This window comes from Octopus bimaculoides, chromosome 17, assembly GCF_001194135.2.
Source record: "Octopus bimaculoides isolate UCB-OBI-ISO-001 chromosome 17, ASM119413v2, whole genome shotgun sequence".
Taxonomy (NCBI): domain Eukaryota; kingdom Metazoa; phylum Mollusca; class Cephalopoda; order Octopoda; family Octopodidae; genus Octopus; species Octopus bimaculoides.
This window is the reverse complement of record NC_068997.1, coordinates 28448663-28463092: the sequence shown is the minus strand read 5'-3', so window position 1 is coordinate 28463092 and position 14430 is coordinate 28448663. Positions and strand designations below refer to the sequence as shown.

At 39.2% G+C, this 14430-nt stretch overlaps 2 protein-coding genes across 2 annotated transcripts in view; one reads left to right on the top strand and one right to left on the bottom strand.

The window, feature by feature from the left end:
* Positions 1-4687, top strand: part of LOC106870683 (GPI ethanolamine phosphate transferase 1) — a 49019-nt gene extending 44332 nt beyond the window's left edge. The window contains exons 27-30 of the mRNA XM_052974141.1: positions 55-118; positions 751-826; positions 1844-1960; positions 2778-4687. Coding sequence (XP_052830101.1) covers positions 55-118; positions 751-826; positions 1844-1960; positions 2778-2945 — 425 coding nt within the window. The 3' untranslated portion in view covers positions 2946-4687. The remainder of the gene's footprint in view (positions 1-54; positions 119-750; positions 827-1843; positions 1961-2777) is intronic.
* Positions 4558-14430, bottom strand: part of LOC106870684 (protein virilizer homolog) — a 68649-nt gene continuing 58776 nt past the window's right edge. The window contains exons 33-42 of the mRNA XM_052974140.1: positions 14412-14423; positions 13641-13899; positions 12700-12802; positions 11722-12001; positions 10855-10922; positions 10048-10229; positions 9313-9433; positions 7161-7404; positions 5640-5888; positions 4558-4780 (exon numbers count right to left, since the gene is read on the bottom strand). Of these exons, the coding sequence (XP_052830100.1) occupies positions 4717-4780; positions 5640-5888; positions 7161-7404; positions 9313-9433; positions 10048-10229; positions 10855-10922; positions 11722-12001; positions 12700-12802; positions 13641-13899; positions 14412-14423 (1582 nt within the window). The 3' untranslated portion in view covers positions 4558-4716. The remainder of the gene's footprint in view (positions 4781-5639; positions 5889-7160; positions 7405-9312; positions 9434-10047; positions 10230-10854; positions 10923-11721; positions 12002-12699; positions 12803-13640; positions 13900-14411; positions 14424-14430) is intronic.

Sequence of the window (14430 nt, the reverse complement as noted above, 5' to 3'; positions counted from 1 at the left end):
AAGATAACTTCTACAAACAACCATATTGCCATCTCTTGGTTATGATTTCTTAATTTCTTCAGATATTTTTCATGTATACAGCATTTTTTGGAACCGGTAACATTGCCAGTATAAACAGGTAAGCTTATTCACCCTGATACCCTTTTTTATTTTATGGTTCTTGTGCAGGGGCTATTTCTTTCCAGAACATTGCTTTAACTTCTTAGTAAATGGAAATTCCTGACCTGCCCATGGCCATTCATTATTCCATATTAAATGTCTTGTAATGAAATTTCTTGCCTTTTTTTTTTTGCAGTTTTGTAAGAATGGTTGTGTGTTCACATTCTTTAGGATTCTACAATATAAAGAATCTCCAATATTTCCCTCCATCATTTGCCATGGGCACCTCATCCTCTCCACATATGTAGCCCATGCCTTTCTATCACCTCACCTCTTCTCACCCTTGCCCCATGTCTCTCAAGTTGATGAACTGATATTTGAATGCAGCTTCACTTGTGGGTCTTGAACATTCCCTCCTGTACTCAATCAAACGTCATTCTGTGGCTGACATCTCATTAAGAAGATGCTATTTCTATTGCTTCTCTCTTTCTTCAGTCACATTTCTTCCGATCAATCTCCAGTTGCATTTCTTCCAGTCAATCCACCGTCGCATTTCCTCCAGTCAATCTCCAGTCACATTTCTGTCAGTCAATCTCTTCCAACTACCAAAGCCTAATTTCTGTTCTTTGTTTTTTTTCTCTTTCCTTTCAGCTTTGATCCTGCATCAGTTTATTGTTTCTTCACAGTGTTCCATCCTTTCTCTATGGGAACTCTCTTACTGCTTAAGGTGAGATGATATTAAATCTATTTTTTCACTCTCCTCTCTTCTCCAGCTGGAGCATCCATGTATCTCCTCTGCAGCAAGACACCTGTCTCTCTCTATACTTATGAGGAAGAATGGCAAGCCCTTAAGTGGCAATGTAAACCAATCCTCAAACAGGCTGTGACGCTCTTGGAGTAAATATGTAAGCTTGGTTAAATGGACAGGGGTCACAACAGCGATTCTTTCCTTCGTCTCTGTTTCTCATCGGCCGCAGTTGCTCTGGCCTTCTCTAAAGTTACTTGCAGGAATCTGGAAGCAGTCTTGTCCTATCTTCCTCTCTACTGCAACTTTTTCTCCACCCTGTGGGATTAGTGGGGTAATACTAGCATCGTAATTTCCAACATTGGCAGCACATCATTTCAGGAAGACAGAATTGATTGGTCAATACCAATAACTGGTTGCTGCTTTAATTTATTAACCCTGGAAGGATGAAAGGTAAAGTTGACCTTTCAAGGATTTGAACTCAGCATGTATGGGAAGTAACTAAAGACTACAAGCTATTTTGTCCAATAGGTGCAGGAGTGGCTGTGTGGTAAGTGGCTTGTTTCCCAACTACATGGTTCTCGGTTCGGTCCCTCTGCATGCCACCTTGGGCAAGTGTCTTCTACTATAGCCTCAGATCAACCAAAGCCTTGTCAGTGGATTTGGTATACGGAAACTGAAAGAAGCCCGTCGTATAGATATGTGTGTTTGTGTCTGTTGTTGTCCCCCCCACCTCATTGCTTGACAACCAATGTTGGTGTGTTTATGTTCATGTAACTTAGCTGTTCAGCAAAAGGAACTGATAGAATAAGTACAAGGCTTACAAAGAAATAAGTCCTGGGTCAATTTGTTTGACTGAAGGCAGTGCTCCAGCATGGCCCACAGTCGAATGACTGAAATAAGTAAAAGAATACTAACAATCCGGTCTTCTAGACATCTCTAACAAAGAATTGCTTTCGGATTCTGATAATAAAAGAACGTTTTTCTCTCTGGTTTCAGGTTGCTTTACCATTCTTCATTGTGGTCTGTGCTCTGGACACTCTCTGCATCAGCACCAATACATCAAAAACTATTTTATTCTTGAATGTTTTAATTATCTCGGATGTGATGGGGTTGGTAAGTTACTCTTTGATAATTATATTAGAAGTGGCACCAAATGTTTATCAAATCAATAAAACCAATCAGGGGTTAAGAAATCAGGATCAAATCCAGATTGCCAACGTCATTGTCTTCCTGTTCTTGTAGAAGGCAAATGTGTGGCCATGCGCTCTGGGTTCCATCCCACTATGTGGCACTTTGGGCAAGTGGTTTCTGCTATAGCCTCAAGTCAACCAAAGCCTTGTGAGTGGATTTGGTAGGTGAAAACTGTCAGATGTATATACATACATATATATATATACACACACACACACACACACATATGCACGCGTGTACCTTTGGATGTGAGGCAATGGTGAGGGACACAGATACTGTGTTGGTGTGTTTACATCCCTGTAACTTTGCAGTTCAACAAAAGATAGAATAAGTTTCAGGTTTAAAAAGTACTGAAGTCAATTCATCATCATCATTGTCGTCGTCATGGACGTTTAATGATGATGGCAACAGGAAGGCCATCTCACTGTAGAAAATCTGCTTCAACAAATTTTGTCCAACTAATGCAAACATGGAAAAGTGGATGTCAAATGATAAATGATTTCTGGACCTCATGAAGGCAATGGCAAGTGACTGAGACCCATGGCGATATGCTGCGCTTGAGAAGACTCATCAAGCCAAGTGAGATCATAGCTGTGGCCGTTATGTAAATGGCACCCAACACACTCTGTAGAAACCACATCAAGACTGGAACCTGGTGCAACTCCCCCCACCTTACCAGTTTCAGTCAAACTGATATATATATCTTTATTCATTATTTTTTTCTTTTCTTTTTTTACAGCAATTTTTCTTCCTGGTACAAGACTTTGGAAGCTGGTTGGAGATAGGCAGCAGCATCAGTCACTATGTAATTGCTATGACTATCATAATATTTATTTTGTTGTTGGATGCCATCTGTCACTGCTTCACAACACTACGCATCCCTCTCGCTACCTTCAAAACAGCATAAAAATCGTCGCCACCACCACTTGTCCACAATATTGAAATGTTGGATGATGATGATGGAATCCTGGTGTTGATGGTATTTCAAAGTATTTTTATTACCTCGGTTTTATGATTGTTAGTCATTTCATTCCATTGGAATAATTAAGCCGTGCTTTTTATTTTTGCTGTTATTGGTTTCAACTCCTTTCCCTGGCTCCAGCCCCTTTTTTGTTGAGAAGCTTTACAACTCCCTCAATTAACTCACATGGGATGTCTATCTCATTATGTTAATATTATGCATGTGACTGTGTATGGTATGTGTGTAGGGGGGTTTACATAGAGGTCCAAGTACCGGATGTACAAGCCTTCCAACAGGGACACAGGTGCTGAATATGTAGTTTAGAGGGTCTGAGAGTTGGTTCACTATTTGTCAGGGTGGTTAGTAGCAGAGCAGACAATGTTTTCGTATCTTCATAATGATTTTGAAGCTGAGAAATTTCTCTTGAAGTCCTTAAAGGAAATATTTCTTTCTAAAACGGAAGACTTTGAATAATTTCAATAAATTATAATCTTATGGCTGTGGATAAACGATCAAATAGAGATATTTAAAAAAAAAAAAAATGGGGGGGTGCTTCACTACGCTTTTATACAACTTTTATTATTATTTATGCCGAAAAAGCAGCAAACTGGCAGAATCATTAGCACGCTGGACGAAATGCTTAGCAGTATTTCCCCTGTCACTGTTCTGAGTTCAAACCCTGCCGAGGTCAACTTTGCCTTTCATCGTTTCAGGGTCGATTAAATAAGTACCAGTTATACACTGGGGTCAATGAATCGACTTAATCCCTTCCCCCAAATTTGAAGCCTTATCCTTTCCAGTGGAAAGAATTCATCATCGTCGTCCAGTCTTCCATGCATGCCTGGAAGACTGGATGTTAAACAATGATGATGATGATGATATATGTGTGAGTGTATATATGTGTGTATGTCAATGTCCCACACTTGTCACTGCTCAAACAAAACTGATAAAATTGACATTATCGCCAGTCCCCCCCACTTTCACTTTCAAAATCTTGTGGAATGAAATCTCTTACTTGAAAGGATAAATGAATATTGAACAAACGAACTCTTGTTCCTTTAAGTTATGCAACATTTCTGATGACAGCTTCAACTGCAGTTCTCCAGTAATTCTTATTGATAATTGCCTGACACACACAGTGTGTGTGTGGCTCCCTTTTATGCTGTTGGTAGTGTGAAATAGTCTGGTCAAGTAGCACTTATGATCGGACACATTCCATTCCGGCCCTTATCAACAGACAGTGTTTTCAGAGATAAAATGACCTGAAATAAACTATCCCCTACCTCTCCCACCCATGATTTTACTGCTATGGCCCTGTTAGGTTGTCCAGCTGTGTATTTACTTACCCCCCCACCCTGGTATCACTCCCCATTTCCAATCTCTTATTTACCAAGGTCACTTCTAAGACATGCAGATGTTTGTCAACTTCCATTTAAGATATATTAAATATATATTTTTGTAAATATAATTATTTTCGTAAATTAATTTTGATTGCATTAAAATACTTTCAATTCTCTGAGTTAATTAAATTAAAAAAAAGACTGAAACGGGAGGAAAGAAATTTGTGAAATTGATGAATTTTACTTAAAGATCAAGAGTGAAATTTATGGTTATTTACAAAGAATGGATTTTTCCTGCAGTTTTTCTTGCGGAGTTCTGAATAAAATTTGCAACTGTCTTTATGTTAATTTGTTTTTTTGTTTTTTATGAGATGGAATTACTTTGTGAAAGAACGGAAATGTCTGCTGATTTCTCGTCTTCCTCTAAAAGTAGGTTGGAATCTGTGAATATAAAAATATTAAGATATATTAAACTTTGGGATTGAGTATTTCATAGCTGATAGTAATGTAGGCACATATTTTACAATCGTTATTTTTAGTACCATTTTTCCTGTTGCTGAAGACTTGGTGAGTAAATTCCTTAGTCATTTATCTCCAGCAAATTTTTGTTTAGGATAAAAGATCTGCTTTAAAAGTAATTTCTTTACAGTCAGAATATGAAGACATTGGTTAAGGTGTTTTGACATTTTACAAATTAGTGATCAAGACTGACTTTCAACAGCTACCCCCACCCTGGGGAAAGACACTGAATAAGATTTTTTAGGAAATTAATCTTTCCCTCATTCCACTCTCCTTCAGTTCTCTACCGTTTCTAAGAACGAAACGAAATAGCTGAAAAAAAAAAAATTAGCTACTGAGATTAGACATCACAAGCATGCAGGCTCACCCACGACTTAAACCAAATACTGTCCAGGTGGCCGTCACTAATTACATTTAATGATTACCTGTTGTCACATTTCTTCCTCACAATATAATGGACGAAGTGATTGGCAAATTATTTACAGAGATAAAATAGTAACAGTTAAAACAAACTGTAGTTATTTGACAAATAATAGCTGTATCAAAGTTTTATCAGTAGGGTTTCAAGTTGTTTTAAAGTCTCAAACTGGTATTTATGATACCTAAATGCACACAGCCGAAAACTTGTTTTAACATTTTTATCTCAGTTCCAATTAAATATACTCCAAATTCTCGTTGGTAAAAGGTTAATTCTTAAAATATACATAGTTTTATTGGGAAGTATATTCCAGATCGCTATTAATGTAATAATTATTAGGTTAAGTCATTAGAAAATATTTACCTCATGTCTAACTCTTTAGCTTTTGATGCAAACCAGTGATTGCTGCTGCTAGCTGTAGCTGCAGCAGCATTGTTACCAACACCTCCACCAGGACCAGTTAATCCAGCTGCACCACCACTAACTGCTGCACTCAGCAATGCTGCCCCTAGACTGCCACTGGCTAGATTATTTCCTCCACGACCACCACCTCGGAGAGAAAAGCGATTATCTCGCCCAGTGCGGCGATCAACGGTTGTACGTTTGTCAAGACTAAAAGTGAGAAAGAAAACATGTACAAATGCACTGAATTTGCTGGGCATAAAACGAGAAAAGACCTGAGGAACGTTGCAGAAGTTACTTTTTATGTAAAATTATTTTCCTAAAACTTTTTTTCTATTCAAAAGCTACACTGAACCACAGAAGTCATTTTTATATGGCAAATTCTGAAAATTTATTTCGGGAATGTAAGTGTAAATATTCCAAGACATGCTGGTTTACAGATGAGACCCAAATTGCAGTTAACCTTTCAACTTTCCTCGAAATGAGTCACCAAAATGCAGCTGTGTTGAATGTCATGGGTGGCAGTTGCAAACCATTATCAAGAAAACCAAAATGCATGTGCATTGTTCTTGATTTTTTACGCCTACTTTTCTGTACTTTCATGGATCAGATTTTCTATGGCTGGATGCTCTTCCTGTCACCAACCCTCACCTGTTTCCAAACAAGAAAATATTTCCCCACAGGCCAGACATGTTTTCCTGGAAATGAATGACATGAGTACAACTATCATGTGTTGTCAAGGCAAGAAGACACACACCATCATCATTTAACATCCACTTTCCATGCTGGCATGGGTTTGACCGAAAACTGGTAAGCTGGGGGAGGGAGGTATGCACTAGGTTCCAATCTGATTTGGCAAGGTTTCTACGGCTGGATGCCCTTCCTAATACCAACCATTCCAAGAGTGTAATGGATGCTTTTTACATGCCACTGGCAAGGGTCTCAATGACTCGATACTAGTGTCAGCCATGACTACGGTCTTACTTGGCTTGACAACTCTACACAAGCATGGTGCATTGCCAAAGGTCTTGGTCACTGCTTCTATCAGGTTCAAAGCTTGAACGGTGCTTTTTTTACATGCCATGGGCACAGGTGCCTGTCAGATGGCTCTGGCATTGGCCATGATTATGATTTCACTCGGTTCAACAGGTCTTCACAAGCACACACACATATATAGAGAGAGAGATAATAGGCTTCATTCAGTTTCTGTCTACCAATTTTAATCTCAAGGCTTTGGACAACCCAGGGTTATAGTAAAAGACACTTGCCCAAGATACCACAGAGTGGGACTGAACCCAAAACCATGTGGCTGGGAAGCAAACATCTTAACCACACAGCCACACTTAAGAGGAAATAAACACATAACATTAAGGAATATAATTACTACAAAAATTGTAAGTTTGAACTTATACAGAACCTAAATGTGGAGAAAGAGAATAGAAAATAATCTGTAGTGATGGGCATGGATTAAATATCACTTACCCTCCTCTGATAAACTGGCGTGGACTGTTGAAACTGACATTAGTTCTGTTGGTGTAGATATTCATACCACTGCCACTGTTGCCACCGTCACCTCTACCACCACCACCGTCTCCTCTGCCGCCGCCACCATCACCTCTGCCGCCGCCGCCATCACCTCTGCCGCCACCTATTCCAGCACCACCACTGCCGCCGCCACGTGTGTTCTGAGGGTAGTAGGGCAGTGTGGCTTTGTTGGTGTTGTGACCTGAAAGATGCAAGGAGCAACAATAAGAGCAGGATTCAGATTAAAGGGCAACTCTTTAACACTCCCTGAATGACCTCAACTGGGAAAGATGAGGGCTGAATAACTGTTGGATATTTTTATATGATTTATGAATTCAAATTTCTTTGACGCAGCCATTGTACTGTGTCTGTGGGGAAGCCATACAGCAGGTCTACACCTCAGTTTGCCTGGATTACTGACAATAGGATCCATTTCAACTCCATGGTTGGATGGTTAGCAACAAACACTCTAAAAGTTCAATGGTTGGAATTCTTAAGGGAAAGAAAAAAAAAACAAGACATAATTGGTATAAAAAGTGAAACTAGAGAAGGAGATCACTAAGTTGAGCCTCACAAGATGGGGTCAAGCAGTGAGCCAACTAAAGCAATGACATCATTGGGAATTAAGTAAACATCACCAACAGCAAACATAAAATAATTAAAAGTGAACATCTTCAGCTGAAAACACATTGTTCATCATCATCATCATCATCATCATTCCATGTGGGCATGGGTTAGATGGTTGACTGGAACTGGTTGGGCCTCACAAAGGCCAAGTGACTGAGTTCCTTTTGAGTGTTGGGCCTCATAGAGATGACCAAGACCTTTGGCATTATGTCATGCTTGAGAAGAAGACCCGTCAAGCAAAATCGCAGTCATGGCACCTGGTGCTGGTGGCACGTAAAAGCACCTATTACACCCTCTGAGTGGTTGGTGTTAGGAAGAGCATCCAGTTGTAGAAAGCCATGTCATATCAGACTGGAGTTTGGTGCAGCTTACCAGCCCTGGTCAAATCGTCCAACCCATACCAGCATAGACAACGGACACTAAATGATGATGATGGTAAGCTGAAGGGCTACACCAGGTTCCACTCTGATTTGGCATGGTCTCTACAGTTGGATGCCTTTCCTAATGCCAACCACTTTACAGAGCGTACTGGGTGCTTTTTATGCGACACCAGCATCGGCCACAACCACAATTTCACTTGGTTTGACGGATCTTCTCAAGCATGGCATATTGCCAAAGGTTTCGGTCACTTATTGTCTTCGTGAGGCCCAATGTTTGAAGGGTGCTTTTTACGTGCCAGCTATATAACACCAGCATCAGCCATGACTACAATTTCACTTTGCCTGACAGGTATTCTCAAACACAGCATATCGCTAATGGTCTCAGTCACTAGTCATTACCTCCACGAGGCTCAGCATTCAAAGATCATGCTTCACCACCTACCACCCCATCCCATTTCTTTCAGAGTCTACTCCTTCCACAGATTCCCTCCACAATTAGAGACTGGCCCTTCTTTACACAGCTGTCCTTATCCATATGCATCACATGACCATACTAACACAGTTGTCTCTCTTTCATACCACATCTGATGCCTCTTATGCCCAACTTTTCTCTCAAGATGCGTACACTGTCATACATGCTCACTGGCATTGCACATCCCAGCAAAGCATACTATCTTTCATTTCTTTCAGGCCATCACCTGTACCAGGTGGTCACTGTACCTGGTGATCACTAGACACACCCAGCTGTGAACATATGACATTGACTAAATAAAATTAACATAACCAGCTGTGAAACACAGGCTGAGTGATTTCATGTAACCTAATAACAATCTGCAGGTGTTAATTGCTTAAAATTTAAATAAATTAAAGTTTAGAAATGAAATAAAACCTTCATTATCGTCATGTAGCACAGAGTGGTATGGATCCCGTTTAGAATTACCAACCGAACATAGATTACTTTTCTGATGTAAGAGATGTTTTACTCCAGTGAACAGGTAAATGATTAAAATATGTTGGCAGCAGGATAAGATTTTGTGTATGTGTGTTGTATATTGACCACCAATCCAATGAAGAGAAGAGAAAAAAAAAGGGGGGGTACTCACCAAATTGTCCAGGGTTTCTTCGGTAGTTGCCTGGAGGAGTAAAGAATCTGCCTCGACTGAAGCCTTGATTACGATCAAAACCCCGGCCTCGGCCTCGGCCAATTTCCTGCAAAAAGAAAGCCTATCACCTTAATGAAGTAGAAATAGTTTGGAGGATGCAAACAAGGCAAGTTCTCTGAAAGGGAATTTGGCCAATGAGATCACTTATCTATAAAAGGCAGATTTTCTCTGTGTGTGTGTGTATGTGTATGTTTAAAATTCACACATTTACAGAATTCCCCACCTAACTCCCCAGACTGCAGTTGAGTGAGAGACCAACGAAACTCCTTGTAATAGTAAAGAAGAACTGAGAGCAAGGATTATGACAGCATTCACCAACTTAAACAAGGAGATCGTCCAGAAAAGTTGCAGGAGATTCTGAAGTCGTCTGAAGGCTGTGATTTGAAGCCAATGGCGATTTTGTTGAATAAATTTACTCGTTAATATTTCAAGATATTTTTTATGTAATTTTGGTAAACATATCTGTTAAAATGAGATGTCAGTGTTATTTTCATTTTTGTGTAATTTAGACAATTTATTCACTGCACCCTGTATATTTACACACATACACACAAATACATACGTGTTTACAGACTAACAATAATTTGAAGTCTAATGTGACTAAGAACCTAGAAAATAAGTGGACAGGGTTTACAGTATTTGAAGATAAATAATCCAACATGAATAAAAACTAACTTTATCTGGTCTTCTATTCAGTCCTGCTGGCCCCATCAATTGTTGGTTTGTCTTCTGTAATTTGTTAAAGTCATCAACATGCATGGAAGGTGGTCGACTTGTATTTGGGGGCCGAGAGCGGAAAGGGTCTGAACGATTTGAAGCCATACCCCTCGAAGCACCTCGACCTCTGATGGATGCCCCTACAGAAATACAAATGCATACATATATATATATTCAAGCTGTATTTGGTTAGAATATGTCTGAAGCAGTAAGTAGTTGCATTTTATTCATAAAGACAATTATAATTAATATACAAGTACCAAATCCAACTCTATATCTATCGGTGCGACAAGAGCTGGCAAGCAGGAGCGCTGCACCAGGCTCTGGTCATCTGTTTTGACATGGTTTCTGCAGTTGGATGCCCTTCCAGATACCAGAGAGTAGTGGAGGTCTTTTCTGTGGTACCAGCATCGGTGCTTTTTACATGGTGCCAGTAAGGGTGTGGTGTTTATAAAAGACATATGCATAATGCACTATCTTGATATGGAGATGGATACATCATCATCATCATCATTTAACAAATGGAAAAAATAGTGTCAACTGGAAATAAGCATTTAGATGAGGGCTGAGAGGACTTCTATGTCAAAGGAAACATAATGCAAGATAATTGAAACGGATGTCTAAAAGCCATGGAAAAGAAAAACAGATTTGTCAGACACATACCACCATGCAAGAATGGCATCTATTGGTCGATAATGAAAAGCTTCAATTACCTGTCAATAATATCATTAACTTAAGGCACAGAAGAAAATAGCATCAACTTACCAAATTTCTGTTTAGTTCCTTTACCTCGAGGAAAATGAACCCCTTCTGAGGACTTACGACGACCCAGTCTAATGAAAAAAGAAGAAAGGAACAATACAATTAATAGAGAATAATTAATTGACTTCTTTCAATTAGTTTTATCTTCCAATTGTTCTATGATTTTCTTGGTCATAACAAAATTATAAATGCAAGCATTTAAATGGCATGAAAATAACTGAGAGAACACCTGAGGGTATTACAAACAACAGGTATATTAGACATGTCTCAGAGCATTCTGTACTAGACAGGTTCTTTGTTACCATTTCACAATTACTGTGTTTTCCAAGTCTTTGAGAGACAGTCTGTGACTCCTTCACTCCAAGACTTTATTTCTTTTCCCCAAAGATGTAGTGAAGCGTTTGTTGGTTCACTGAATTTGTCTCTGAGAACAAACTATTTCATCAATAGGCATAGGAGTGGCCGTATGGAAAGTAGCTTGCTTACTAACCACATGGTTCCGGGTTCAGTCCCACTGTCTGGCACCTTGGGCAAGTGTCTTCTACGATAGCCTCGGGCCAACCAAAGCCTTGTGAGTGGATTTGGTAGATGGAAACTGAAAGAAGCCTGTCATATATATATATATATGTGTGTGTGTGTGTGTCCCCAACATCGCTTAACTAATGCTGGTATGTTTACATCCACGTAACTTAGCGGTTCGGCAAAAGTGACTGATAGAATGAGAACTAGACTTACAAAGAATAAGTCCTAGGGTTGATTTGCTTGACTAAAGGCAGTGCTCCAGCATGGCCACAGTCAAATGACTGAAACAAGTAAAAGAATAAAAGAATTTGCAAACAATAAACTAAAGAAACAAGCCGACCAACCAACCTGTCTCGTTTGGGTTTTGGTGGTCCTTCATATGGCGTTGTGTCAGTTGCTTTCTTTAATTCTTCTTCCAAGTTAAATTCAGGGCAGTATTTGGCCACCAACTCTTGAAGGTTAAGACGTACCAAATCCAACTCTATATCTATATCATCGGAATTTGCGGGGGACATCCAGTAAGCAGTGTTGAGACGTTCGTCGTCGGAATCAGTAAGAACAAATAGTGCTCTATGGTTAAATAAGGAATTCAGAGTTTCACCCTCTGGCATCACAGGCTCCACAAATTCTGAGAATAGACATGAAATGAAAGTTACAATATTATAAGATGGAGTCAATCATAAGCCAATGTTTTATTGGTTTAAATACTTTCAAAATAATTTTAAACAATTCCTTTCAGCTCTTTAAGACTTAACTATTTTTCTTTTTATTTCTCATTAAAGAAGATTTATTAAAATACCAGAAATTTCAGGAATTATTGCTAGAAACTAGTGTTAAAATTTAGTTGTGGTTGAACCTAAATCAGTCCTGACTCAAGAGATCTAAGAGAATTTAGATTCCATTCAATATTTTCCCTGCCAAAACGGCACCCCTTTAAAATTCCACATCCTACTTAAATACTGACCTTCAGTAATTAACATCAAATACTAACTACATTAATATTTTCTTGCTGTCCTAATCCAGTCTATGACAGCCTTGAAAGGCTGCATGCATTGCACCACATCATTCTTGGACTAAATGCTTCAAAAAAACAAAAAAATCAAGAGTTTAAAATATTCAAAATGTAGCTGGTGCCAGTGCCGGTGGTATGTAAAAAGCACCCACTACACTATCGGAGTGGTTGGCGTTAGGAGGGCATTCAGCTGTAGAAACATTGCCAGATAAGATTGGAGCCTGGTGCAGCTTCCTGGCTTGCCAGTCTCCAATCAAACCGTCCAACCCATGCCAGCATGGAAAACGGAAGTTAAACGATGATGATTACAATACCTTTTGTTTCGGAAGCCTCTGCCTTGTTGTCTTCTATTAACTGTATCAAAGCAGAAAAACTCTCCACTAACGTATCCAAAGTTTCTTCTTCTTTTGCACACTCCTGAAACGATAGAGACATATTTATATCAATGGTCTTTGTCTTTTGTTATAAACAAAGTCTCTACAACAGGAAATTTCCTACTCAAAGCACAAGCATGGACTAGTGTCCTTTTCTGAGTGAGTTATAAAGAGTAGCTGCACGACATCATGAAATATATTTGCCACTTAAATGTGGCTAACCCTTAAGGGTTGATGTTACTGTAGCTTGTAGCCCCAGGATGACATCTCCTCCATCTGACTATTGACACACTTTCTGTGCCCTATCAGTATTTGCAAAGGGAAGTCATCTTTCCCACCTCCAGCCTGACGTGATGCACATGGACCCGAGTTTCTGATGACGGGTCAATACCCAGAAACTTGGGTCCATGTGTATTACATCAGGCTGGAGATAAGAAAGATGACTTCCCTTTGCAAATACTGATAGGGCACAGAAAGTGTGTCAATAGCCAGCTGGAGGAGATGCCTTCCTGGAGCTACAAGCTACAGCAGCATTAACCCTTAAAGGTTAGCCATATTTAGGTGGCAAATATACTTCATAGTGTCCGTTTCCTTTTCCTTTTTTGAAAGACTGTTCCTTAATCTCTCACCACCTGGCATTAAACCACTTCCCTCAATACCACATCACATTTAGATGAAGTGTGGGGGGGGGGTCTTGTTTTGTGAGCTGCTTTGTGATTTCACTAGTTCCAATGTCACATACAATAAAGACTTGACATTAGGGATGACATTCAACTGGAAAAGTATAAAAAGAGAGAGAGAGAGAGACTCCTTCATAGCATTTCCTCGTGTAGATTGATTAACAGACAAAGAATATGAAAGACAGAATAAACAGCACCAACCTCCAAAAGTTTCTCCAGTTCATAGAGTGGATGGCATTCATCTCGTATTGTCCAGTTGATGAACTTACGCAACTCAGGAACGGTGAGTGTGTAGGTACGAACAAATTCACCCTCTTCTTCAGAGTTTTCAGCTAAGAGAAGACGCAAGAATTCAATAGCTGCAGACAGGAGCTGGAGGAAGTCAGCACTGTCTTTATTGTATGTGCTGTGTAAATGGGTGAGGAGCTTGTAGAATACTTGCTCTTGTTTCTCCAAACAGCTACAAAAGAAAAGAAACTCACAGGTAAAACTATGTTCAATATGCAGGTATCTACTGATCTAAGCAACAGCATCTCTCTCTCTCCATGACAAGAGCATCAAAGGTAATTAGCTCCTAAGACACCTTGACATTTCCTTAAAACACTAACAAAGCAATTAATTAGCTGAATGCTGAGTAGAAATGTACCGTATTTTAATGTGCATAAGGAATCCCCTAATTTTTGGAGCTTAAAATTTTGAAAACAAAAAAAGGTTTTGTAAGGGATTATAATACTACCAATGTATAAGAAACTCACATATTTTCTTAACCTAATTTTTGACTTAAAAGAGTTCCTTATACACGTTAAAAATATGGTATGTTATAAATTTAACTGTCCATTTACAAATATTACACACACACATACACACACACACACACACACACACACACACCAAATCCTCAAATGCCACTGCATAAAAAAAAAAAACGTTTCACATCTTACAAATATATGGTTGAATATAATAAAAAGATACCTTTTTACATGATAGAAAC